This window comes from Symsagittifera roscoffensis, chromosome 10 (assembly GCF_963678635.1).
Source record: "Symsagittifera roscoffensis chromosome 10, txSymRosc1.1, whole genome shotgun sequence".
Classification (NCBI taxonomy): Eukaryota; Metazoa; Xenacoelomorpha; order Acoela; family Convolutidae; genus Symsagittifera; species Symsagittifera roscoffensis.
Genome location: NC_087071.1, coordinates 47,299,107 through 47,325,983, shown reverse-complemented (window position 1 = coordinate 47,325,983; position 26,877 = coordinate 47,299,107). Strand labels below are relative to the sequence as shown.

Genomic DNA, 26,877 nt, shown 5'->3' with positions numbered 1-26,877 from the left:
TCTTAAGCTGCACAAAAAAGTTTTCAATGTTTTAAATAGCTTACTTATCGAGAAAAAAGCATTCTGGGAAGCCTGAGACAACTAAATAAGCAGACACACGATAGTCCGAAAATGAATATTTCAAAAAACAGAAAACATATTGATATACCGAGAACTAAGACGCCAAATTACTTATAACAAGCGCGGGCCAAAAAATGACAGTTATCTATTTCATATTTTTCTTCAATTAAGAAAACGTTAAGAAGGTTTAAAATGTAAAATGTTTTTACAATGCTTAAAATTAACTCAAAAAGTTGATATACTATTCAGAACGATAAAAAAAAGTCTACGAGAAAACATTGACTAAATTTGACGTTTTATAACAATAAAATCTCAAAATTGTGAGCAAAACTCCTATTTCTTTAAAGTAGTTACTGATATGATAGCAGATAACGCTTTTTAATCAAGGATAAAGGCTTACAAAGGAAAAACAAAATTCACAAATAGTTTGGTTTGCTCCTCACAAGAATATCTGAATCATGAAATATGGTTAAATTTTCTAGTGCGTTCTTTCATGATATTTTTGTTCTTTTGATCAGCAAGAAATATAGGCTAGACAGCAAATGACAAAAAATCTAGCCGACTGGCAGAAAAAAGAGATGTCCGTAAAGATTTTTGAATTTCACGAACATATTATGATTGGTACTTCTTTTTCGATAAAATAAACCAGATTGAGGAGTTTGCCAGGTACGGGTATGGGCGGTACAGGTAGCTGAACACATGTAGGAGAATGCAGATGGTGCATTAGTAATTTTACCATTTCTAAATTCTTAAATTGACCATTCTGTGAAAAAAGTTATTTAAGGGAAAATGTCTAGTACCCGATTGCAAAATCCTTGCTGATCAGAAGAACAAAAATATCACAAAAGAACGCACTAGAAAATTCAACCATATTTCATGATTCAGATACTCTTGTGAGGAGCAAACCAGACTATTTGTGAATTTTGATGTTCCTTATACGACTCAGCAACTCGATTGAAATAGATTGGAGAAGAAATTTTGAATTATTCTGCAAGAATATATAGGGAACGACAATATTGGTTCATATTGGAACAAAAACTATTTATTAGTTGTCATAATCCAAGATTACATAAAATCAAACATCAGCGTCGACAAAATATATTCAATTGATGTTCACAGAGCCAGATAAAAATTGGTAAACTAAAATATAAAGGAAAAGTAGAGAGGTTTGCATTCTATTATTTGACAATATAAAAATAGAAGGAAAAAATAGATCTTCCAAATTTGATTAATCTATGTATCAATCATTAAATAGTAACTAAAAACTCAAAATGATAACGAAACACACATACTGCGTTTTTCATCGGCATAAATATTTGTTCTGGGAATGATATTTTTTGGAAGGCAATTCAATTATACAAAATCTTGCTTTCAGGGATCTTGAATACGTTTTTAAAACGCCTGAAAGAAATGAGGTCAAATCAAGATTATTGCGGGCACATAATTGGGTATGTTTGAAGTTGATAAACGTATTTTAGCGCCTTTTCTATTTTTTGAAACAAAGCATCAAATAGCTTGATTCATTTAATGAAGCTTCATATTATAAAGCATTTTCAACATGCGCAAGAATAACTTAACACACAAAATCAACTTTTGAAAGTGAAATCAAAGGGCTGTTTAGATCACCACATCATTTGATTTGCCTGAGTGCATTTGCAGATTGATGCTTCCAACAAATGCTTGATAATTTCCTTCAATTGAATTATTCGATCTTCTCGCATTTTTGGGATCGGGCGAACTCTGAGTTCCATAAAATATCCCATTTTTACTTGAATCAACATCTGAATCAAAATTTGAATTATGTCTTGTCGAGTTGTCACAAATTCCGTTTTGCCTTGAAATATTTCTATTCCATACGTTGTTCACGTTATTTGGCCTCGAATTAGATTCAGGTAAATTTGCTTGGCTGTTTTTCCATCCCTGATTTGGATATCGCATATCAACTGCAGTGTTGAAATTGCCACCATATGGATCTTCTTTCGAAGGCGACTCACTGTTTAGCTCACTGCTTGCATTTGAAATCCTCTCCTCATTGCTGAGCATTGAAGTATTTTGCTGCTGGTGTTTCAAATTGACTACATTTATTCTTCTATGATCAGTTTCGTAATTTATGACATCGTCTTTGGTTCCGTATGTCACTGGACTACCCGAACGTCTGATAATGTGCAGGGGCTTTCTGTTTGTTGATCGGGTAATTTGAGCTTTTTTAATCGGGCTTCCTAAATAGCAAAACTGATTATTGCTTCCATTAATTCCCCAAGCATGAAAAATTTCCCATTTCAAAAATCTCTAAAGCAAAGTGCATAAATACATTCCCATAAGTATATCTTGCAAAAAAACGCGCTTTTGACTACAATTGAAGATTTTGTTAAAAATGAAATCAAAATGGAATTCAGAATCTCTTAAATAAACCGAGGCAAAGCGCAATTCTCACAAAACAATCTCGAAAACCATATATATATATGGAACTAGATTTCCCCAAAAGTATGAAGACCAAAATGATAGTTCCAGATAAGACATTTGCTGCTACAATAGTTGTAATTACTTCAAACAATAAGCGAACGAGATAGTTACCTTTGTAATCTATTCTGGGATGACTGGGAAGTGTTGCATAACTTCCGGCGTAGAGTGCGTTGTCTCTGGAAAAACTCACACCCACACTGGACCTAAACATGTCCATCAATATCAGGTGGAATTTCTCTTAATTCTTAAATAAAACGCATGATGTCACCCAAATAATGATCCTCAATATTCCAAAAACAATTCTAAATATTTGTTTATTAAAGCTCACAGAACACGTTTTTAAAACTGACGTATCGAGTACTCAGCTGCAGTTTGATTTCAATTGATACGCAGTAAATTGGTGCCAAAATGATGAAAATTAAATGAGGCTGAATAATTAACTGAATAATTTTTATCTGGTGTGAGTTCGTGAAGTAATTTTGAATATGACCTGGTGCATTATGATTATTAAACTCGGTTTAATTCAGCTACTGATGCTTTGCTGCCTTCTGAATTATGATTGGCCGCAATTAGTATTCCAATTGAGCATATTTCAGTTCAACCTACCATACTTGTACTGCTCTTTGGCAATCAATTTGTGGACTAATTGACCAGTCTGTTTTGTGAGATTATCTTCGCTTTCGACATGGTCAGAACAGAAGCGCGCTGAATGACCAGAATTGCTAAATAGTGTTAGACATCTACCTTCTCTTTATGCCTTATTCATGCTATAATTTTGCCCTATAATAATAGCTAAAAAACTGCCTTGCCCGAACCAGAAAAGTTGCAAGCAAAAAATTGTAGGGTAAGTTCTTAATCTAAAGTACTTTAATATTTCAGCTTAGCGGTTTCAGAATCTATTCATCTAACCAGTTTTCGTGAATCGAAATATCAATCAAAATTTTTTAAAAAAAATTTTAACTACCGGGGTTTCAGTTAACATAGCTCAGAAAAGCAATATTTTGAGCCACACCAATAGTTCCCCACAATTCTTTAACTCACGTCTGAACGCCATTCTGCTGTTGTGGTGACGACGTTCTAAACTGCGCATTCGGGTCAAAATTAAACGACACATTACTATCATCTCTTTCGTGTGTTGACGCAGATCTTGAAAAACTCATTTGTTCACTGTGTAAACTCAGCCTTTGTTTCGAAATCTCCGAAGAATTAGGGAACTGCTTGCGATCATTATTTGCATGATTTCCGGTTGCAGTTGTGAAAACATTTCTTTGATTATTTGCGCGCATATTCATAAAATTCCCGTAGTGTTCTTCAAATTCATGGCTTGAATGTCTTTTTTGTTCGTCTGAAGGCGAAGTTGAGGGCATTCGTAAATTGACCTGTTGTATATTCTGATGACGAGGTGGTTGTTGTTGATATTGTTTTGGGCTCCTGTTCAGACTGTTCGTGTTGAGGTGTTGACTAGCGTCTCCATGGCTAAAACAGATCAAATTATGGACCGAAATTTTACTACACAATTTTGAGCTAAAAAAAACGTCTAGTTGATACCAAGTGAGATGTTTTTTATCAGCTATTTCAATTTTCGCATTTTTAAAAATCATAATAATAAAAATTTTACAGCCAAAAGCGAAAGCAAGATCATTTTGAAACTCAGGGGCAGAGTAGTATAGACAGGGGCGGATTGGTGGGGGGGGGTAATATTTACTATTACTAATTTTGAGGGGAAAGCGCAGGAAATTTTCCAAAAAGTGCCAAAAAACGCCTTTTTGGACTGTTTTTTTTTCAAAGTTTTTCCTGCGGCGCTAAAAGTATGGCCAAAACAATGTCATTCTAGTGCTTTAAGAGAGCTCAGAAAATCAATTTGGCTGACCTAAAAAAAGTTCGACAAAACAATTAAAAGTTTTTTGAAAATCCGCCCACTCGAGAAAATCCTAGATCGCCCCTGAGTATAGATATAAGTGCTAGGGAAAAGCTTCAGCTACTTTAGATCATTTGTTAGACAGATGATATTCAAAAGATTCCGATCGATTCCTCTTTTTTAGAAACCCAATGACAAGAACAGATCAGTATATCCAGTATGTAATCTGAAATTCTACAGAGAAAGGCAGTTTCTGTGCAATATCACTGTATGTATGTTTGATTGCAATGTACCATCTACAAGTGGGTGCAGTTTAATAAGATAAATTAAAAAGGAAAGCAGAACATTAAAATAGTTGGGATAGACAGAAGAGAAAGCGAATAGAATAAAAACAGAACAGACCTCAATGGACGCCACTCTGCTGAAGAAACAAACACAACAAACACTCAGTCAGATTGAAAGACACTTTACCAAGGAGAAAATGAAAAGATTTAAGAAAAAAGCATAGCGTATGAGAACCTGAAAGAAATTCTCAAAATAAGAGTAGAATGTGTGTTCAAGATGATAAAAAATTTCGAAAACACGCGTAGTAGAATAATGCCAATCTTTCTCAACAACAACTCTAAGGAAAATCGCCAAAATTACCCACCTAGCCACAGCTGAACTCAAGTTATGATGGGCATAAAACTGATGCCGTGGCTGCTGAAGCTGGCCATTATTGTTCTGATACTGAACTCCCGCCGCGCCATTTACCCCATAGCTTTGGGTCATCCCCACTTGCTGGCTGTTCTGGGAGGTGCTGCTGGTATTAGATTGGGTACTGAATCTGTGGGGGGCTGTGATGGGGGGCATTGCACTTTGGGGGCGGAGGGGGGCACTGGTCGATCGGTTTCCATTGGCGTTGGCTGCACTGCTTAGAAGAGAAGATTTATCCTTGTCCTGTTTCTTGTGGTTTCTAAAAAACAAACTAGACATTTAGAAAGTCACAACTAAGCCACATATAACTATCGAAGTGGCAAAGGAAAAAGTTCTTGTGGCTACATTTCTAAACACTGAGTAATTGAATTCCGATGTCGGAGATGAAGAAAGGTCAGATAACATGGAAACACGTGAATCTGAGGGCTTCATAGTCCTTTCAAAACAATTGCACTATTTTAGATCCCAGGGAATATTTAATTCCGAAATCCATTTTTCAAAGCAGAAACTCTGGCATATTTGAGGCCAGCTAACTTTCCCAGGAAAGTCTTATATATTTTTATTCTAGGTGTATTGGTTTCATGTGAACAGAAGTGATACATAAATATGGAAAGATAAGCTCAGTTTTGAAGCACAGGAAGGATTGTGAAGCAGAGAAAGAAAAAAGACGAAAGGACGGAATGAGAGCACAAAAAAGATTGTATCGAACTCATTTGATGCAGATTATTATCCATATACTCCTCGAATCATTCATTCCTCTACATTTGCTTAGTAATGAATCCGTGAGTAGTAACATATGAGGGGGTTTGGGAGGGGTTATAAACTCCCATTCTAGGAATTGGGGCGGTCTTTTTCAGATAATGTCTAAAACTGTGTTTTTCTCAACTTTACAAAAAAAAATTGCCTGCATTTTGAAATGATATAGCTATCCCTGCCGATGAGCATGATCTCAAAATAGAAATGAATATATACAATATCAACTGGGTATGAAGCAATATATAGATTAAATATAAGATCAAGCACAGTTTTCCCACCCCATATTTCGAAAACCAGGATTGTCAATCTGCCATGCGTATAACTGGTCAACTACAATTATAAGCTAATCATTTCTTGCTCATAAGCTGCTTATAATTTCTGCTACAACCCAATCATGACACGCATTTACTTATTTAGTACCTACCGTGGGGCGGCAACAGGCGGTGGTCTCGAGGGTCTATTGGGTGACCTGTACCTATGACCCCTGTCATGGTCTCTATTATGACCTTGACCATGAGATACTTGAGGTGACATAGTCAAGGCTAGCACTTCGTCTCTAGAGACACTTCTGTGCTCCTTGTAGGGCGGGGGAGAGGAGCTAATAACCAGAGGAAGTTAGTCAAGATACAATACTATTACAATACGCGGTTAATCAATAGCCAACAGAAAGCTGGAAAGTGTCAAAGAGGAAACTGAAAAAAAATTATGACTTAACCACAGACGTTACTGATAGACAAGGCAGCTGCCCATGTCACTTCATGATGAATCTAACGTCGCCCAATAGTCGATAATTGTTGTTCGACTGTTGAAAAACAATATTTTTGAACTAAGAGTCGATCAAAAAGATAAGAAAACTAATCAGTTCGAGTAGAAAAATTTATTGAGAGTTAATATCTCAGTTTCAGCTCAGAAGACAATCGCAAATTGCAAGTGTGAACACTATTCTAATGCAAACTAACCTGAATAGGTTTCGGAAGATGCCAGTTGCACTTTTGCTGTTCTTCATCTTGTTCTGCTCCTTCGAGGTCATTGTTGGATCCCCGAATGTCCTCGCCAGGTCAGTATTTAATATATCAGCGCCATCTCCTGAACCAGATTCAGTAATTAACATGTTAACTTAGGTTCTGAATTTCACTGAATTTTAAGATTCTATATCATAATAATAATAAATTCCGGAAACAACAAATAGACAACTTTTTCTGCGCAAAAATAACCCCTTTTAGCTAACCGTGAAGTAATTCTAAAACTTAGCCAACAGAGGGTTGGGACACTGTATAACAACAAGGAACCCGAAAAACAACTTTTTTTTTTCAACTATCAAATTTCGAAGAAACAAATATCAGCTTAAAGCTCTTTGAATTTCAAGGACAATTTATTCTCTACACTTTTTCGATACAACAAACTAAATTTGAGATAGCTGGAGTTTCAGGAAAAGTTTTTAATCCGCTGGGAAATCTAAGAATTAAATTCCACTTTTGAAACTATAAATCGATCACGTTTTTTTTCGCGCCAATTTGGCTTTCAAAATTGGAGAGTGCACTTAACTAACTTCCAGCAAATGAACTTGAACGTTTGTTATTAGAGCAATTTAAGACTTTTCCTGAAAAAAAAGAGACTTATGTAAGAGTCTGAGCTATGTTCAACGACTCTTAATAATTTTCTTGAACAATTTTAACTTCTACTTTATTTTTTTAAATGACAATCACTGTATGGATGTAAATCTGTAATTATTAGAGAAGTTAAAGACTTTTTGCAGCAAAAAAGAACAAATGAAAAAAATCACTTCGTTGTTTTACACTTTCAGCAAGATGACAATATTTATAGAGATTATTCATTGAACTTTAAATATCAAACTTTCACAGGGGCGGATCTAGGATTTTCTAGATTGGGGGCCCAATTTTAAAAAAAGTCCAAAAATTTGTTGACCTTTTTTTAGGTCGACCAAATTGATTTTCTGAGCTCTCCCAAATCATTATAAAGACCCCATTTTAACCAAATTTTCTGCGCCGCATGCAAGTTTTTGAGAAAAAAAAACAGGCCAAAATTACAGTCCACCTCCTTCTAAAACCGCTGGTGATTTTTTATAGATGAATCGGAGAGATTTACACAGAGGCAAAGCTACGCTTCGCAAAAACTTGCGAGAGCACGACCCAAAAGCAGCTCTATCAAGTGAAAGAAGAAAAAGTAGAAATAGGCCTCGAATTAGCAAAAACTCGGCTACGTGTCGGATTCGAATCTTCGACCTAGCATATTTGAATCTCACGCACTGACTACTCAGCCGCGGATGCTCCAAAAACTGGCCGCCCATAACGCTTCTACGTGTGCTAATAAATTGCCAATTCGATGCAGCAAAAGTAGCATCAAATACAAACTTTGGATGTAATAAATTGGAAAGGATAAAGCCAAATTATGTATAAATTATGCATTTCAAAAAATTGCGCAATACATTGAATTGGAAAACTTCTGAAATTGAGCTTGTTATCATTGGAACGCTGTTTGAAACCAATAACTTTTTTTCGGTTCATTTGATGAATTAAAAATGCATAAACTTTTAGTTAATCAAATGTTGTCAAAGCACCTATGCCATAATACTGCTACCGCATCCTACCGATTCAAAAGTGCCACCAAAAGTAACACTTTTATTTGCAACTTAGCTTGGGAAAAAAGATAGTTCGTACTAATACAGTTTGCTTCGCAAGTGTAATAGGCGAGAGAAAGTCAAAAACTCACCGGCTGTTCTATTCAAAGCCCCTACAAATCCCATCTGTTGTTGTGTCTGTCCTTGAACACCCGTCACCGTCAACTCACCCCCACTGCCTATTGACCCCGCCGGTGGGTTCAGTCTGCGCATCGGAACAGGAGGGGGGATATTGGACACCATCATTCCGTTGTAGTAATCTGAGGACCCACTGCTAGGTCGTCTCATCAGTTGTTGTTGTTGTTGTTGTTGACTATTGCTGTTGTGCACTTCATTAGCATTGGCGTAATACTGTTGTTGCATATTCTGAGGCTCTTGTTGATGTTGGTTATGTTGCTGTAATCGAGGATTCCCAGTACTGACAACTGAAGATCCATTACCCATTGTGTTTAGTTTAGTTGGGTTTCTGTAGTAGTTGTCATGTTGGTAGTGATTCTGCTGTACTAATCCCCCAATGCTTTCTAAAGAGGCCGATTTCATTTTGGATAGCTGGCCAGGCGCTGGGTGGTTCTTGGTTGATGCCTTGTAGGCTGCTGGAAAAAAAAATCAAAAAATGGATTTTATTTCATCGAAAGTGCCTTTGGTAGACGCCGATTACACAACAACTTAAGAACGGTCATTGACAAGTCAAAACAAAGTTGCTTCTTTTCCTTTTAACTTTGCTGGGCGAAAACAGAATAGAATTGAATAAACTAAACCGTTCAAAGGCAAGAGATCTATCTTTATCAAAAAACAGCATTCAAACAGATTACCCAAAATTCCGATGACGCCCTGAAACACTCATAGAACAACCTCTTAAGCTCACACCACTTCTTAAGAAAAGGTCAGAAAAATGAAGCTAACGCCGATAGAAATCAAAACTTCTCAGATGAACAAACATAAAAGGAAAAGCTAAGTGCAGAACACAAAAACTAAGATGAGTTTTACAGTCTTCCCAGTAAGTTCAACTGTATCCTAATTTATATCAACGATTCAAAGTTTCGAAACAAACTGTTTATCTCTTTGCAGAAAATGCTGTGATGTTTTTCATTAAATTCCTTCTGTCATATTTTCTAACTGATAAGAGCCACTGGGTACTTTTTGAACTTAGCTGTCAACATCAGTCAAACTTAGCTGTCAACAACTTAGCTGTCAACATAAGTCAAAAATATCGCAACCGATGCAAATGATTATATTAACAAACGTGCAATATAATAGTCGCTTTTGGAGCCCGATCGAAACCTACTGTAGTATCTGATGCGATTGTGATTCCTGTAGAACTCCTGCCTCCATTTAGCATCACTCTCTGCACCTTTACTATCTTTCCCAGCACCCTTCGAAGAGGAGTTATAAGCAGTATGATCTCTCTCGTTAGTACTACCAGGCCACTTCGGATTAGTGGACCTTTTTCTATTCATGGTCATGCTAGTGCCACTAGTTATGTTGTTATAATTGCTCTCTTCATTGGGTAAAAAGAGAGGATTTGTGGATGTTAGGATGTCGTACGAGTTAGAGCGAGACAGTCTGCTCTTAGGAACTGCCAGGGATCCGAGGGCAGCTTGTAAGACATTTGTTAATTTATACACATATTCTCTCGGCTTCGTTCAATTAACGGCAGATTTTTACATACACTTATACAACTAGGTTTCATATCATACTGTCAAAAATCTTGTGGCTTACTCAAATCCTGAGTTTCAGATTCAAAACACAGAATCACAACTAAGTCCTACGTTTACAGTTTTTCTAAAATGTTCTCCTCAATTTCTATTATGATGCTGCAAAGTCACACCAATAAAAGTGTCAACTCACCATCCTTGAGTGGTTTGATTCTCTCCCTGTAGAATGCCAGTTCATTCGCATCCCTCGTCTTCCCCCCTCCCCCCGTCCTCTTCTCACTTAGACTCCGTCTGTGGGCAGAGTCCCTCGAGAACCCTCCTCCGCCTCTTCCTGTCACTTCATTCATGACTTCAGCTTCGTCTCCGGTACGAGGAGTGTTTGTGTGGTCACTTAGACTCAAGTTCGGATCTTGCTGGCTGAAATGACCAATCGAAATAAAAACCATAATGATCGAAATGAGTTGAAAGCTGCTCTAAAAAATCAGTCAAAAATTCAATAGTAGTGATTTAAGTTATCAGCTAATAAAAAATCATATTCAGACTGCATCAAATCTGCAGTTCTTAAGAAAACAGACTCAAATGTACAAAAGAATCTCATTTTGAAACAAATTTTTGAATCTACCGGAAAATGTATCAACTTACTTGTTTTCGGCCCAAAGTGAATTCGGTCTATCCATTTCATCTGATGTACTCTCCAGTCTCATCACTGTGATGCGCAACTAGAACACACCATACTAGTACTATTACTTAGGGTTTTTTAATCGAATCAACTGGACTAAAAGCTCAGATACATTAAGGTAATCTTATGACTGATGCTTATTCTGAAAAATTTTTGTGCAATTTGCCGAGTTGCGAGAGAAAATTAACTAACGCTTGCTTGTCCACTCTTGCCATGTTGTAGGAGTGCATTCTTTAGCACATCTATGGCCTCCCTGTTGTCCATACATTCCAACGACTGTCCATTCACACTTAACAGCTGGTCATGCACCTTCAGTCGCCCATCCTGCAATCAAACATCAAACGCTACTTCAGAATTTCGCAAAAATCAAGACAAAGACCAGGTATTCAATTTCATCATACTTTCTTTCAATTATACCATGATCCTTTAATTTGATCATTTTTCATTTTGGTTGAAATACTTAAGTAGTTGAAACTTTTAACCCGATTGAAAACATTTCATTTAAGCCAAAATGCCACTCATTTTTATGCCGAGAGCTATTCAATGAGAAAAATTAAAGCAATTGATTCCATTTATCTGGAGCTGAAAACGACTTTTTCAAGTTACCACATATCAGTGATAGAATTGTGTTTTTATGAACTTAGTGGGCTGAAATAGCCTCACCTTCCACGCCGCTCCCCCATTGATGACATTCTTGACAAACACGCCAGTGTCACTGGACACCCCGCTGGTCAGATCCTTCTGCGCCCTCCCCTTCACACTTATTCCCAAGCCAGCACTTCCTGTGTCGTTCAGTGCTATTATGAAGCTGAGCCTTGTTCTGCTTATTGTTGGGTCGTCTGTCACAGCTGAGTCGGTGAAGTGGTGCTGAGGTAGCAGGTTCGAATCCCGATGAGACTCCGATTCAGACTAGAACAATGGAATGACGAATCAACCCAAAGTGAAGTTATATTTGATGACTTATGAACCCCATCCTTATTCTAAAAACTAAAATTAATCAGAATTAATTTCTTTTTAAATAAAAACAGATCAAAATGCCACAAAATTTTAAACAGAAAATGATCCCAGAACCAGTGTAATTTATTAATACTCTTGGTGTAATTTATAAACCTTGTTGGTGTAATTTATAAACAGTGTAAAATCAAACCGCTTCTCAGTTTCAGTCAAACTGGTGGCTTTTTCAATAAACCCATTGAATAATACATGCACCACAGCCTCTCAGTTTGCACTGAATTATTTCATGAGTCATCAAAAAAATGTGAACGTGATTGAAAAAAATATATTATGGTGAATTAAATTGGAGGATATGATTGAGTTCTTCTAACAATGAACCCACCCGTCTGTAATTAAGAGGCAACCTTCGGCTAGGTTTAGCCTCCTCCTTCTTCAACCGCCTCTGAAACCCTTACACACTTCAGTTGAAACATTTCGGAACACTTCAAGTCGCAATAGCTTACAATTTATCGCATTCTAAACTGCTCGGCATTTTTACCTTATGCGAGGTGACGGGATTTTGATCGATAATTGGACTGGGTTTGAATCGTTTGACAAGGAAAATCAATTGAGCAAACAAGAACAGCAGGAAAGCAAAGCGTGTTAAATGTCATTAGATACCGTAACCAAGAAAAATGAAAAATATCTACACCCTTACAAGAACATATGCACCCAACTCGGCATTCGTTATATGCAATGAAACATAACTTAAGCATTATTTAAGCAAACCTTGTCTTCGCAACAACTACTGTTACTCTCTGAGCTTTCCCAGTTTGGAAGGGAGTCAAGCAAAGCGTGGAAGGCCCTTGTGAGTATGAAAGAGCTTTCGCTGTTGCAATCCTATAAGTTTCGTTTATTCGTATGACCATTCGCAGAACACAATTGAAAACGCGTATAATTATAATCCAGTTCGTATTATTTCCACAATATCTAGAGTTAATCTGCTAAGTGAAGCTTTTTCAGCGACTCTATGTCATTTTGCATGTCCAGAAGTTTCACGTGGTCCCCTAATTGTATCGTATGGCTACATAGAAGTTTCATCTCCCTCTTACCATTTGTCTGGGCATGTCTTCTATCTCCTGTCTGGACACTAGAATGTGTGCAGTGTGTCCCTGAGGGATGCTTCTGAGGAAGGAGACCACTTCACTCTGACTCATGCCAGTGAGCACTGTGCCATTCACCTCCAGCATCCGATCTCCCTCCACCAGACGACCTACACACAACACAGTTAACACCATGTACTACACAACACAACAGAAGACAACATAGAACACAGAGGAGGGAACTTGCTGCACATAAAAGCTACAAACAAAACGCCAGAACATAGATCTCTAGAAAAAAGAAAAGTTTGCTCGACAAAAAGGGCACATGAAGCCATGGAAAAAGATCTCCTGGTTAACTAAAAGAATCCGCGGCATTGAATTCGAGAATTTCGATTAGCTTCTAAATTTCAGTTTTCTACTTTTCATTGAAACCAAAAAAAATACTTTTCTATAACTTTACACTTAGAAATGAAAAATCTTTTGTGATACTTCGAATGGACAAAGTTACAAAATATATTATGCAAAACAAGAACCCAATTTTCGAGATTATTCTCTCCCGTATTTGAAATGATAACTAATCTATAAACACACAATTAATTTCTACTTACCATCCTGAATGGCGGCTCCTTTGGGCAGTATCTTCTTCACATACACGGGCGAATTGGCATTGGACGGACCCGAATTGTCTCTCGCTGTCAAACTGAAGCCAAGGCCATCTGCACCTGTAGAAAACACACTATACACTCTTACTTTTCAAATAAAAGTTTTCAAATCGAATACCGCTGACACGAGTTTGTCAATCTGTCATTGTTTGATGCTCCGTCTTTCAACTTTTAGAAAAAATCACAGAGAAAAAAAACACAAAAACTGAGTTATGTTGAGCCAAACTCGTCATTAAAATCTTATGGTAATCGTAACCTCTCTCCCTCTTATCACTAACTAATGGTGAGTCCCCTTAAGCAATTTAAGGAATACACTATCCCTTAAATATATTCCCTAGATAAATGACTTTTGATCTTTTGTTGACAGTTTTTGTTTGATTTTGTAGGTAGCATGTTAGGTACTCGTTTGTACTCGTAATAATATCTTTTTTTTCTTTTTTCATCATTTAATAGTAACTTGAACTGACCTTTAGTCAATTGCACTTTAATCTTGCGTCCTATCTTCTTCGTGTTGGCTCTGCTCATCAGAGACAGTGGACTGTCGAAGTGGAATGTCCTATTCTGCTGCTGCTGGTCCACAGGGGGAGGGGTAGAGTGGCCAATGGGCGTGGCCTGCTGCGCTTCTATTTGCATCTGCCTTCTAGTCTGGGCTGCACGTGGGAGGGTTGAGGATGTCAGCTGATTGTTGTTCAATGTTGCTGATGTTGTAGTTTGGTTTTGGCTGTTGTTGTTGTTGTTGTTTTGCTGGTTGCGGTCGGGTGATGGAAAGAAGAATCTACACATAAAACCAAATTGTCAAAATTTCCGGCAAGTTGACTAAGTTACTGTACAGCAAAATTACAGACACAACAAAATTACAGACAATTGAAAGTGTATACTTGGATTGTGATTCAAGGGCTTGCAGCCTGACTGACATAAAAAGTTGCCAGATCAACCCTTGAGATATGGCTAAATGACAGCGTAATTGCATCTTCAATTAGAAACAAAAAAGGGTTTCGAGAATTTTTTGGTTTTTTCGGGAAAAAAATAAAATCTTCAAAATAAGATTTTTAGAATCAAGTTTTTTTTCTACCAACAAATTCAAGCCTTGTAATCTACCTGTTCTGTGCTGGTGGTTGCAGCCTCGTTCCATCGCCAGTCACTGGCGGATCTGTGGCAGTACTACTCGCAGGCGTGATCGAAATAGATGCACTGGACAGGTCTCCTCCATTTCCACCTATGACGTCACCACTCATCCCCACAGTGTGATTAGTCACGATTCTCAGTGTTAAGGAAGGTGCCTGCAGTGCTGATTTGAACACACTTTGAGACCTTAAATTGAGGAGAACTTCACTTTTGTATACTCTACTATACGAAGGACTATCCATACTTAAGGACTATCCAGCCTCTTATAAAGGAGTTAAAACACTAATGGCAGATAGATAACTACTTAACAAGTTTTCCCATTGTTTAAAGGCTGATAGCTCTCGGAGGAGTATTGCTCTGAGCCAACTGTCTCAAAGTATATACAAATATTTACTCCACGAATTCTCTTGCTTCCCAAACTAAACGTCATCAAAGGAACTTGACGAAACGTTATACTTTAAGTATTAGATAGAAAATTTGTATCCATATATTATTGACCCTTTAAGATAATTAAATGGAAGCATACTTTCTCTCATCTTTGAACGCCACATATATTTTAACTCTTGACTAAAATAAAAATATATTGAGGTTTTTTTCAATGCATCAAATGAATGGGCCAACTGGATTTTTGATATCCTCGCATATTTCAAGTATATAAATGAATAAGCTTTTGATTTCTGATATAAAAAAGTTTTTGAGGAGTCCCAGAAACATCCCTTAATTGTTACACTTTTTTCAGACATTCACGGAAACATCTATTTGTTATGTAATGTGGCATTTGCGACAAATGACATCGAATCGGATTAAAACAAAAAAAAACTCACCAGAAAATTTTGAAAAACTTGAAATTCACGTGCAACGAAATAATCAAAATTCAAATGCTGGAAAGGGTTGAAACCACATAAAAAAAGAGTTGCCTAATATCTCCGCTATTTTTCTATACGTTGTGTTCGTGTACTTACTGGTCGAAAGTGAGTCCATAGAGAGATCGTCCGTTGATCTCTGTGATGACATCCTGTGGTCTGAGTAGTTTCTGCGAGTGTGCTCTGCCCCCCTCATTCACCTGTCTCACCATCAGACCCACCCCCACACTCTGCTCCCTCAGTTCACGCTGCGAAGAAACCACCTCTCCATTCCTGACACAACAGCCAAACAAACATAATTATCATAATCAACAGAGACAATTGAAAAAGAAATTATGAACTCAAAAAAACTATAACAGGGCTAATTTCTCAAAAAATACAATAAAAATCATTAGACTTCTTTCATGAACACCTGATGAATATTCTGTCCAGCATACTGAAAAGTAAGAAAACAAGCATATTGAATACTGATATTTGCGAAAAAAAACTTTTTATGCGGCATTTCAGAACTAGCAAACATAGGAAGTTGTTGACTGCCATTCCAATCAAACATCAACTTTATTATATTTAAAAAACGGCTGCTTGACTCACACCTGTCTACTGAAACTTACGAGATTGAAAACCACTGACTTAAACGAAACCGTAGGTATAAATATTCAGTGAGTTCAAATTTTCTACGCTCATTAGCACTTGAGAGATAATTTCACAATAGATGCCATTTATAATCTTATTTAAAAACTTGACACAGAGGCGAAGCTTCGCTCCGCAAAACTAGCGACAACACGACAAAAAGCAGCTCAAAAAGCACTCAGCCACGGATGCTTATTAGGTTCCAAACACTTGCATCAATTAAAGCAGAAAAGAGATGCTATGCAATTTCCAATGCTACAGTAAAACTTCGAAATAAGTGAACACTTTTAATTAATGAGCACTTTTATTTGCGAGTTAATGATAATGATAATGCTGATGGCTATTGTAATATTTTGTGTGAAATAACAAACAACTAACTTGTTAAGCACAGGCTGTCGTTTCTTCTCGTACTGTGCGACCACTTGGATGCCCAGAGGAGTGTTCTCGTCATGATTGTCTATCCTAATCACCCTCTGGCCAATATTACTCCCACTCCCTTGACTAGAGAGATTAGCCACACCTGAATTTAAAAAAGTCATTTCAAATCTATCACAATTTGCCAAACAAATTGATAAAAAAACTCTTCACGTCAATTTCGTACATCAATTTTTAGGCTTCTGTAAAATTTCTGAATAATTCCGGAGAAATAATTTAATTTCCTGATTCTTTTTGTATTGGAATTTTTAATTTTTTAATTTTCTTTGGATTGAAACAATACTGACCTCCTGTATTGATTGCTGTAGCTGGCGCTGTGAACATTTTCTGTTTATTCTTCTGCTCACGTGTTAGTATTGATACCTCACCGCCGCTTTCATTATTGTCAACTTTCAGCCTTTCTTCAAGATCTTCAAGAACCGTTCTTTCCATACTTCCGTTGTTTTCATAGTTCATTCTTGCATTTCTTCCATTTTCAGAAGTCACATTTCTGGAACTATTGAAATTAGTTCCAGTACTGTTATTCTGGAAAGAAGAGTGATTGCTTTTGTAACTTTCCATAGTACTGTTATGATTAAACTGGTTGTTACTGGCGATATTTTCGTGTATTTTGTTCTCCTCCGCGTAGTAACTGCTATTCAGCTGCGAGGACACAAAAGGGGGCGAGTGTGGTGTTGAGGGCGCTTTCTGTTCCAACTGGTCTCTGATAATGTGTTTCGTCATCCATCTGTCTATCATTTCTGAGTTGGTGTTGGCAGTTTGTCTAGGAGAAGCATCTATTCCAAAAGTGCCTCGTCGGAATCTCTGCGGTTGGGCTAATGCTGCCTAAAAACCCAAGACCGATCTTTCACCTATTTGAATTTCAGGCATCAACAGCTAAAACGCTTTTCTTCCTTTAAGAACAGTAAAAAACTAATTTGGTCAATTTCGAAAATCGATTTGTATTACTTTATAAAAAAATTTGACATATTTTCGAACTCAATTGAGAAACGTGCTCAAGCCAACAAGTTGATCTTGAAACACTCACTTTTTTCGATCTATTATCTTCCGCCTCTTTCTCTTTCGTCTTCTGATACTGATATGTGTCATTTGTTGTTGTATTACTGAGTAGTTTCAAGTCCCCATCTGTGTGCGACCTCGAATTTTTGATGCCTCTTGTGCCCAGCTGGGAACTGTGTCTCGAGTCTCTTGAGTCGTCAAAGTTATCCTCTGAATGGGATTCACTGAGTCTTTCTAATTTCTCGTCCTTTTCATTCATTTCTACATTCGTAGTTTGTGTATTGTCTAAATTAAAGGTTAACAGTTGACAATGATGTTGAAAAATGGCCAAAATCATGGAAACTGCAATTTAATAAACGACAGATTAAAATAAACACACGACTACTTGTATCAGGGCAAATTTCCCGACTGGGATTTATTGTCTATCGCACAAATTTTGTTTAAAATATAAATATTAAGATTTTAAGATCTACGGCATTGAAAATCTTTCAATATCTAGTCGTCCTTTTAATTAAAGATGAATCCTAGGATGAATTTTTCAAAAATTTAACAACCAGGATCCTAAATTCAATATGAAACGATTTCTAAGGCAGATTAAATACGCATCAATAGTACGAAGTTGGTCGCGCGTTAATTTTCCCAAATTGCCAATCTTTAAGCCCCATAACTTATCGAAAAAAAAATTATAAAAAATTTGAGCTCCGTACCACAATAAACTTCTAATGATAGGAAAAAACTTTCGTCAAAAATTGCTAGTTAAAAAGTCGAAATTTGTCTAGGGAAAAACCAAACCGAGCATAAATATTCCGTCATTTTCTTCGAAACTCCGAACAACAAGGATACGCCAACGAGCTCCATATTTTCAAATTACTCCATATTTTGCAACAATGGTTGCAACAATATAAAACAACATTTTCATCACAGTCTAAGTACGTATTGATAAGACTAAACAGCTTGCCTCAATCTAACTGGTGAAAATTTCTGAGCCAGGTTAATCTGCGGTTTGCAAACACAACAATAAAACCCAAAAAAAAACAGCACTATGAACTGAAATAAAAAACGTTTGCTAACTGTCGGACTCGAACCTGCGATCTCAACGTTCTCGCAGCTTGGCCCTTGATAATTCGCTTACACTAGCCACCAATGATGCAGCTACAGATACCAACACATATCTCTAACTAAGAACACTATCGCTAAATGCGGCGCTGAACCTCCGCTCGCTAGTGAATTTAAACAAAAATAGCGCTTAAGTTCCCCAAAAATCTGCAGAATTGCAAATTTCAAAGCCCCACAACTTTTCGAAAAATATCCGTGAAATATTTGTTTAATTTTGAGCCCAGTGCATAAATCACTTGCAGATGCTACAAAAACAACCCCGTCGAAAATACCTACTTAGAAAATCGAAACTCGTGTGGAGAATAAAACACTGAGTATTTCGTCAATATTGCAACCTACACACACACAAAAATGAAACTGATTCTTTCTTAATTTAATTTGAAAAATTATAAATATTTTTGAAGTGATGAAAATGTAAAGCTGGTTTCATTTTCAGTTGCCCAATTTACCTTCATTTTCTGTAATTGATAAATCTGGCGACGAAGAGCCCATATTGCGCGATGGAGCCACACTCGTTTTTTCTCTCCTACTCAAATGAGGCGACTTAGAAGGGTTTGATGTGTTATTGTGACTGTAGTTGTAGTTGTTTCTGCTGTTGTAGTTTCTGTTTGCACCCAGTTGGTTTTCGATGTCGTCTAGAAATGGCACTGCCGAGTTTCTGTTCAGAATTTCCTCACTTTTCGCACGAAACACTTCAGAATAGACGTGCGGCTGTGCTTCTAAAATTAAATTAAATAATTAAAAATAAATTTGTGAAATAATTAAAAAAAAAGAAATACAAGTAGATGCTTTCCAACAATCAGGAGATTTCAAGTATTTCAATTGAAAGTATTCGATTATATGTATACAAAGTATTTGATCATTGAAGAAAAAAACTATATTTCATTTGACTGATTTTTTACTTTATTTGTATGTTACTTCATTTGATTGTTTGTTACAGCTAAAAAAGATCAAATGTTTTTTTAGCAACTGCAGGTCAAAAAGTGTTTAGTTAAACCACCAACCTTTTCTCAGTTTCAGAAACTGTTAAATATAGGTATCAAGAGGAACACTTCAACATATTGAAAAATTGATTTTTGCCGCTTTCAAATTGTAAAAGCAGCGAGATGTTAAATAGCAATCAGAGTTCGCGCCATCTAATGAATAGCTTCATAATGGTACATAACATTAATTCTATGATCTTATCCGACCACTTTTCATTATGTGTTTTAAGACAAAAATCATTTGTAGTGGTCAAGAATTGTAGCCTTTTTATTATAATTATAGTTTATAATATTATAGAGTATTAGAAGGGAAAAGTCAAACTAACCGAGAACGAAACAGCAATTTGATCAGAAAATGATAATTTGGTCAAAATAATATTACAAACTGGTCAATTAGTTAACAACAAATAGCCTCGAATGGCAGTCTTCCGAAAGCACAATTTGATATAAACAAAAATATTGCAAAGTTTACAGAAAGTACAAACGTGTTTCAACTGTCGGGACAATTTGCAACAATTGCTCCCCATTATCTAAACAAAGATCACCGTTCCTTCAAATTGAGTGACAAACTGTTACAGAATTTTTCGCGGAATTACTAACAGGCAAATCTGAGCAAATTATATGAAGCAATTGAAAGTTTTTGAATATAGCCATCATAGAGCTCGATAAGTGTCATAGCACTCAAGACGCCCAAAAAATCTGAATATTTTTGAGGCTTTCTCAAAGCAAATAAGTGGCTTAAAAGGTCTTCGAATTTCGATTATCTTCTATGATTAACACTTTTTAGATCCAAATTTTTCTATTCCACTGGAAAATCTAAAACTTGAAAACCATTCAAAACCAAAAACAAGACTGCTCGTCTGATGTTAATGTCATTATGTTTTTTGGTTGAGTTTTGCCATTAAGTTTTTTGGTTGAGAAACTGACGAAATTACCGAAAAATTTTTTTTAAAATTTTTTCTTCTAACTTATCTCCAAGCGCTTAAATAAAATATAAAGGATGTATTTAGGGTAGCCAGGACAATTTACACTATTCCAATCTAGCCTATGCCATTTTACCCTACATACAAATTTAACCTAAGCCAACTTACTCTATGCCAAATTAACCAACATTATCCTTTCACACTGGGTGTTACGGACATGTATGAAGTGTTAATCATTTAATAAACCGAGCACTTTGTCGATTCGATTAAAAATTTTGAACGAAAAATTAGCATTTAACACAATTAGCAGGCTTTAATCCACAATAACAGCAACAAAAATCAACACAAAAATCGAAACATTTTATCAATTTAATTATAGCAGGCTATACACAATGAACCTAATTACATGAAGATGGAGGGACACAAACTCACGAAAAAGAAATGAGCAAAGAATGGCTAAAAAATATTGGTCACGTTCGCGCTATCACAAAAGCAAGGTGACTGCAATCACTCCGGTAGAAAACCTGGTAACTGAAGAAATGACCAGAGTCACAAGGTGTTCCATGGCTGGTCAGGCGCCTGAATGTTGGTGCAACACATGAAGCAAATTATCAAAACTCAGCAGGTACCCGTCAACAGCCTTCAAAAAATGGCCGATGAGAAAGCAATCCAACTGGCTTTACCTTCGAGCTCTGCTATTAACAGGGCGGTCAATCGACAGAAAACGATTGACCACACCGCTAAGATCAACAAAAAACTAAACATTTAACGCACCGAGTATGCAAAGCAAATAATGAACACGAACAACTTACAAAATGTATAGGTAAAACGGAGGCGAAGCGGAGCTTCACAACACTTGCAATGCGAAAAAAAAACACAAATTGCACTACAAAATAGTGTTAAAAAAGACTGAAGTAAAAAAAACTGAAAAATTATGCTTGAAAAATTGACTTGAAAAAATAACTTAAAAAAATTAGAGCTACAAAAACATCGTATTTGTATCAAATGAAGTTGATAAATAGCCCTGAAAAAATGGAAATCATTTACCGAGCGGCAACAAAGGCGACAAACTTTAGGTCGAAACCTATTGAGTCGAAAACAAAACTACTGTTGTCAAAAAAAAACTTTCATCGAACTTTTTACGACCTATCCAAACTGAAACACATAATCCCAAACGTATACATTATGAACTAAAAATTATGCAAAATAAGTAGGCTTAGTCGATAATACATAAACTAAAACTGGTTGAACCTTTAGAAAAACGAAAAAAACTCAGACTTGGTAAATTAACAAATTTGTCAAGTTTCATTTATAGTGAGAACTGTTTAAATTGGAACCAAACCGATGCTTTAAAAAGTAAACCAATAAAAACCCTCCCAGACAAAAAAATGGCGTATATAAAAAAACCGGAAAATGAAACGACAGAAACTAGGACGAAAACCATGAAGCAAGCCGAAAAAAAAATTGAATTTTATTTGAAAAGATAATTACAATCTGAAACGTGTTTGAACTAATTACTAGCTAAGTGATAGTAATTTTAATTTAATTTTCAGGAAATTAAGCAGGTCAGATGAAAGATCCTCTAGAAGTGAAAATCCTGTGGACAAAGTTGTTTACGGGACAAAAGTCGAGTACCCGATTGCAATACCCTTGCTTATCGCAAGGGTAATGATTAAGTTTGCTCAACTTACCAGAATAGTAATGTCCAGTCCCGCTGTCTTCTCTCTCCATGTGTTCGTGTGGGGTGGTGAAGTGTTCGCTACTGTTGCCCCCATCGCCTGAACTGGCACAGTCCCCTCCCCCTCCCCCTCCTCCATCGTTGCCCCCACTTGCACTTCCCAACTGCGATAGGGGGTCTATTATTTCATGGTAGACAGCAATCAGCTATAAAAATTCACAGTTGAAACGATCAATTCAAATCAATATCAGACCAGAAAGAGCTTTTTTTTTGCTATGTTATCCCACAAACTCAATTAAAATGACTAATCAGATTTTTCAGAAAAACCAGCGGGCAGATTGCATTTGCTAGATGAAAACCATTCCGGAATATAATGGTTCAAGAATCCTGCCCAAAAAAATAGCTTGAACATGTCATCTATACTATATTTTGCATTACTTTCGATGCCAAAGCATTTCTACTCAATTCTTTCCGATGCTCAATTCCAGCAAATGCTTCACAAAAAAAAAACGAATTCAATATTTTGGGCTAGTTGAACTTGTTTGCTGTTTATCTCTTACCGTCTCTTTGTCATCTGCCACATCGCACACTCTGTCGTCCATGTCGAATATGGCTCCATCTCTGCTCTCTAATATGTACACTACTGTCAGCTCAGGGGGAGGGGAGAGGGAGGAGTTAAATGCATCCACTGAGTGCAGAGAACCGGCTGAGGCTTCCATCTAAACACCAACATACGTTTGAAAAGGCTAGGATACTTCATTTTTAATCATTTCCTATAAAAGAACTGACAAAAATATGCATTCATCATCTTCTCACAATGAAAGCTGCCGAGCAATCGAAGCTAACATAACAATGTTCCATAGTCAGTGATGTCCGTTAAAAAAAATTAAATTACTTGAAATTTTCATTTAAATTTTAATTTATTTAAACGTAAAACTGAGCCCACTCAATTTAAATGACAAATTTTAATTTAAATCGAGCAATTTAAATTGAAAAAAATTTATATTGCTCCGGCGGTTTCCCAAAATTGGCAGAAAAACTGCTAAAAAACAGACTGAAGAAAAATTTAAATTTCTAAAGGAAAATTTAAATAGTTTCAAAAAAATTTGAATAGATGCCAACAATTTTTAGAATTTTCTTTAACAATTTTAATTTAAATTTCAATTTTTATTTTTTAAATGGACATCACTGTCCATGGTTATATTAAAAATTCAATTAAAGAAGGCATGCATCTAAGCTTTTCAAAAAAAAGAGAAGAATTTCGAAAAAAAAATTAAAAACAAATACATAATGAGGACATTATTTAGTTTTCAATTTGAAAGGAAAAAAACACGCTTTATGGCATTGGAAACGTCGCGAATAATCGCTGTCGATCAACCACATTAACATAAGATATACTTTATGCTGATCTGGGATTTACGAGAAGGGGCGGATTTTAAAATTTCAATCGATCATTTTTAGCTCAACTGATGTAATGTTCCGAAATCTTTCCTAAAACGTTTTTTGACACAATAACAAACAGTTCTAAGAAAATAAATATCGCAAACAGACAGTTGGTAAACTATAAAAGAGAAACCGAAAAAAATCGAATTCGAAGACAAAAATATATGCTCTTAAAGCTTTTTGAAATTCAAGAACAATTATTGAGCGGTGATTTTCCGATAACATTAACCTAATTTGAGAAAACTGGATCAATAGGTGAACTTTATATTTGGCTATGAAATCTGAAAATCAAATTACAATTTGGAAACTAGAAACAAAATCAGAGGAGACACAATTACACAAAATTTCAGCCTGAACAAAACTTAAAACTTTTCCTGAAAAAAAATCAGCAAGACCTATTTAAGAGTATTCACTACGTTTATCGACTCTTAATAACTTGCAATTGGGAAAAATCAGACGCATGATCCATCCTTAGCAACTCTCAGAGATAGTTAAAAACTAGAGACATCAATGAATGGTACCTTGATGGAGTGTGCCTTCTTGTATCTCCTAGTGGCTTCATCTATCAACTGCTTCACAGTGAGGGATCCATCTCTACAGGGAACGACCACTCTCTTCTCCCCAAATGCCACTGACACCTTCATTCTCCTTCTCTTCTATTCTTCTTTTCTTCTACTCCTACTGCAGCAAAGATATGAACAACTGCTGTTGACCAATCAGGGAGCAGTACAAAATCAACCAATCTGACAATTCTTCACAAATGGAATTGACCAATCACAGTAGAATTCGGATTGACCAATCCGGGCCAAATTTTACAGCTCGCAAATCCCGATTTAGCTAATCGACTACTAATGTCCGAAGAATAGCAGCTGTTCAACTTGCAGTTGGTGTTCTAACTGGCAATTGGCATGAATTATAAATTTCAGGTCAGGTCACAACTTCAGCTTTGCATTCAGGTCATGTCTGTTAAGTAGTGTAACAATTTTAACCCTTCTGTTGACATGATGGCAGCTCTACGGGTCAACTCTTATGAAGATGTTGGTTATCGTTTCGAAACAAAAATATTAACGTCTTGTCGGTTTAGCGAACACTTTGAAATAGACGGGTGGATAGAAGACTCAATGGAACGCCGAGTCAACAACAGAATAACTAGGAATAATTTGTATCTAGGGAAACAAAGGATATTCCAAGCGAGATGGCAATGATTAAATGATCAAATAATGAGAATTTGGGTGGTACAATTCAGGAAGTAAATACTTCTTTCGAATACTAAGTAAAATTTCTATTCGAAGTAACAATTAAGTTGATAACTTTTCGCTGTTTTCACAATATACATAAACTGATAGAATAAATTGGCAAATTAAAAGATATGTTTGTCATTTTAAGGCAGTAGTTTAACGTCAAAAAGACTTCACGTCGGTAAAATATCTAAAGAACAATCAAATATGAAAAAACATTAGATGTGCAATGAAGCTCAGTGGAACAGAACAATTAAAAAGGTCAACAATCGTGGCATCCAAGCATCCATAAACTAAGAGCTTTATGCTTGTTTATTTTTATTTATAACCTGATTTGAGGCAATAACAAAATAAGACGGATAATCCAAACCAGGTATTTCGATTTGATCAGTTTCAGTTTCGAGCACGCCTCAAAATAATCCAGAAAAAAAAATAAAATCAACCGCTGGTCAATTTTAAATTTCTTTTTTCATCTGGAAATCTTGAGGCGGTAATTTGGTCACAAATCAAACGGCAATAAACATAGGTTGATAGGAATCAGCAAAATATACAGATATAAATTATGGAATAGGATTTTGCTCCAAATAGAAAAAGAATACGGTAAAAAATAGAGCTGTGTTTGGTAAATTAATCTATTAAATCAAATCATTGCGAATTAGGAATTACATTCAATTTCTGAAAAACAGCAAGATTTGAAAGGTAAATGAAATGACCACAATGGATTATTCCGAATTAAATCCAACACTTGGTGAAAATAAGCAAAATAAATAATGAATACACGATTACGAGGCGTGAAAAACGGAGAAAAAAAGCGGCTTGAACTTTAAATTTGATTAAATTTTAATTCTATGAACCATCAAACTCTCATGAAAACTTGATTTAGTCAAACTGCAAAATAATAAAGCAAATCTACGTCAAATTTTCTTATTTTCCATAAATATATTTGTTAAAACTTTTATACAGGTCGATCATGTGTTAAAGTCGTTCAAATATAACGCAAAAAGTTGATTTTCAAGCAGCAAATAATTTATTAATGTTTAAATTTTAGATAGAATCTTATAACGTGTTGAGACAAAGCCTTGCCTTGATAATATCAAACATAAGCACAAAAAATTCTATTGTTGGACAAATCACACAGGATAGGATTTCGTTTAAACAAGTACGATTGATCATAAGGTCATAAAACCGTGCAAAATTAGTGAAAATCTAAATAAATTAATATTTCCTCACTTTAAATCTTCATGTCCTGGGACATCTGCGCAAAAATGTCTGGATAAAAACAAATAGTCTCTGGACCAGCAAAAATTCTGGACGTAGAAAAATTTCAAAGAGAATTGCGCAAAAAATATCAAGTGCTTCGACGTGCTTTATGTAAAATACGACAGCCAAAGTTGTTTATTTGAAGCAAAATGCCAAACAAATAAATACTTTTGAGCCAATTATTACATTTTTAATAAGTCAATTTTTGACAAACAATACATCATGGGATTATTATTCTTTTATCTGAATTGAAGATAATCTTTTAATTGTGTTCAAAATAATCTATGAACATCCAAATATTTACGACATACAGTTTATATCATATTTTCATACACACCACTTAAAATTATCTTTTCGAATTATTCGGGATGTTCAATTAGCAAAGATCATCGAACTTTAAGCACATTATTTCATCTCAAAAGTAATAAAATTAATTAACCGAAGTAGTTGAAATAACCTGTCATAAAAAGCGTATTTATACAACTATATTTTCAAGAAGTACTCGCAAATGTCATAAAACTATATAATTTTTTAAATGCATCTTTTGATCTAATCAATTTTTTGGGCACTGAAAAATCTTCGATAGCCAAAAAATACAATGCAGAGAATTGCTGTAGAGTCTTAAATCTACTTGATAAGTTGGAACAAAATCCTTATTAACTGTTAAGAAAAAACTTTTCA

At 35.8% G+C, this 26,877-nt stretch overlaps 1 protein-coding gene across 7 annotated transcripts; it reads right to left on the bottom strand.

Annotated features, from left to right (window-relative positions):
* Window positions 1–1,024: 1,024 nt before the first annotated feature.
* On the bottom strand, window positions 1,025–25,607 carry LOC134855625 (uncharacterized). 7 transcript variants are annotated; one of them, XR_010164518.1, is made up of 26 exons: window positions 24,220–25,607; window positions 22,816–22,974; window positions 22,269–22,461; window positions 19,121–19,390; window positions 17,584–17,840; window positions 16,844–17,381; window positions 16,500–16,641; window positions 15,591–15,764; window positions 14,602–14,814; window positions 13,971–14,278; window positions 13,450–13,563; window positions 12,851–13,011; window positions 12,528–12,638; window positions 11,469–11,714; window positions 10,998–11,129; window positions 10,769–10,845; window positions 10,320–10,543; window positions 9,757–10,068; window positions 8,564–9,064; window positions 6,793–6,919; window positions 6,258–6,431; window positions 5,031–5,336; window positions 3,565–3,999; window positions 3,130–3,245; window positions 2,635–2,726; window positions 2,166–2,279 (listed from the first exon to the last, which is right to left on the bottom strand). XR_010164518.1 is itself a non-coding variant. In XM_063872169.1 (25 exons), the coding sequence occupies exons 1-25, from the start codon at window positions 24,340–24,342 to the stop codon at window positions 1,678–1,680; spliced, it is 5,991 nt and encodes a 1,996-aa protein (XP_063728239.1). In that variant the 5' UTR covers window positions 24,343–25,607; the 3' UTR covers window positions 1,025–1,677. The 7 variants fall into 7 exon arrangements, 6 of the variants coding, with proteins under 6 accessions (XP_063728239.1, XP_063728241.1, XP_063728243.1 ...); XM_063872169.1 differs by lacking the exon at window positions 3,130–3,245 and having other exon boundaries at window positions 1,025–2,279; XM_063872171.1 differs by lacking the exons at window positions 3,130–3,245; window positions 12,528–12,638 and adding an exon at window positions 12,142–12,201 and having other exon boundaries at window positions 1,025–2,279.
* Between the last annotated feature and the right edge of the window lie 1,270 nt (window positions 25,608–26,877).

Coding starts and splice junctions, on each gene's coding strand:
- LOC134855625 (XM_063872169.1), bottom strand. CDS start 24,342: ATGAAGGTGTCAGTGGCATTTGGGGAGAAGAGAGTGGTCGTTCCCTGT. Junction 11,715..12,527: donor GTAGTTGTTGCGAAGACAAG/GTTTGCTTAAAT, acceptor CCATTGTTCTAG/TCTGAATCGGAGTCTCATCG. Junction 11,130..11,468: donor ATGGGGGAGCGGCGTGGAAG/GTGAGGCTATTT, acceptor GTTTGATTGCAG/GATGGGCGACTGAAGGTGCA.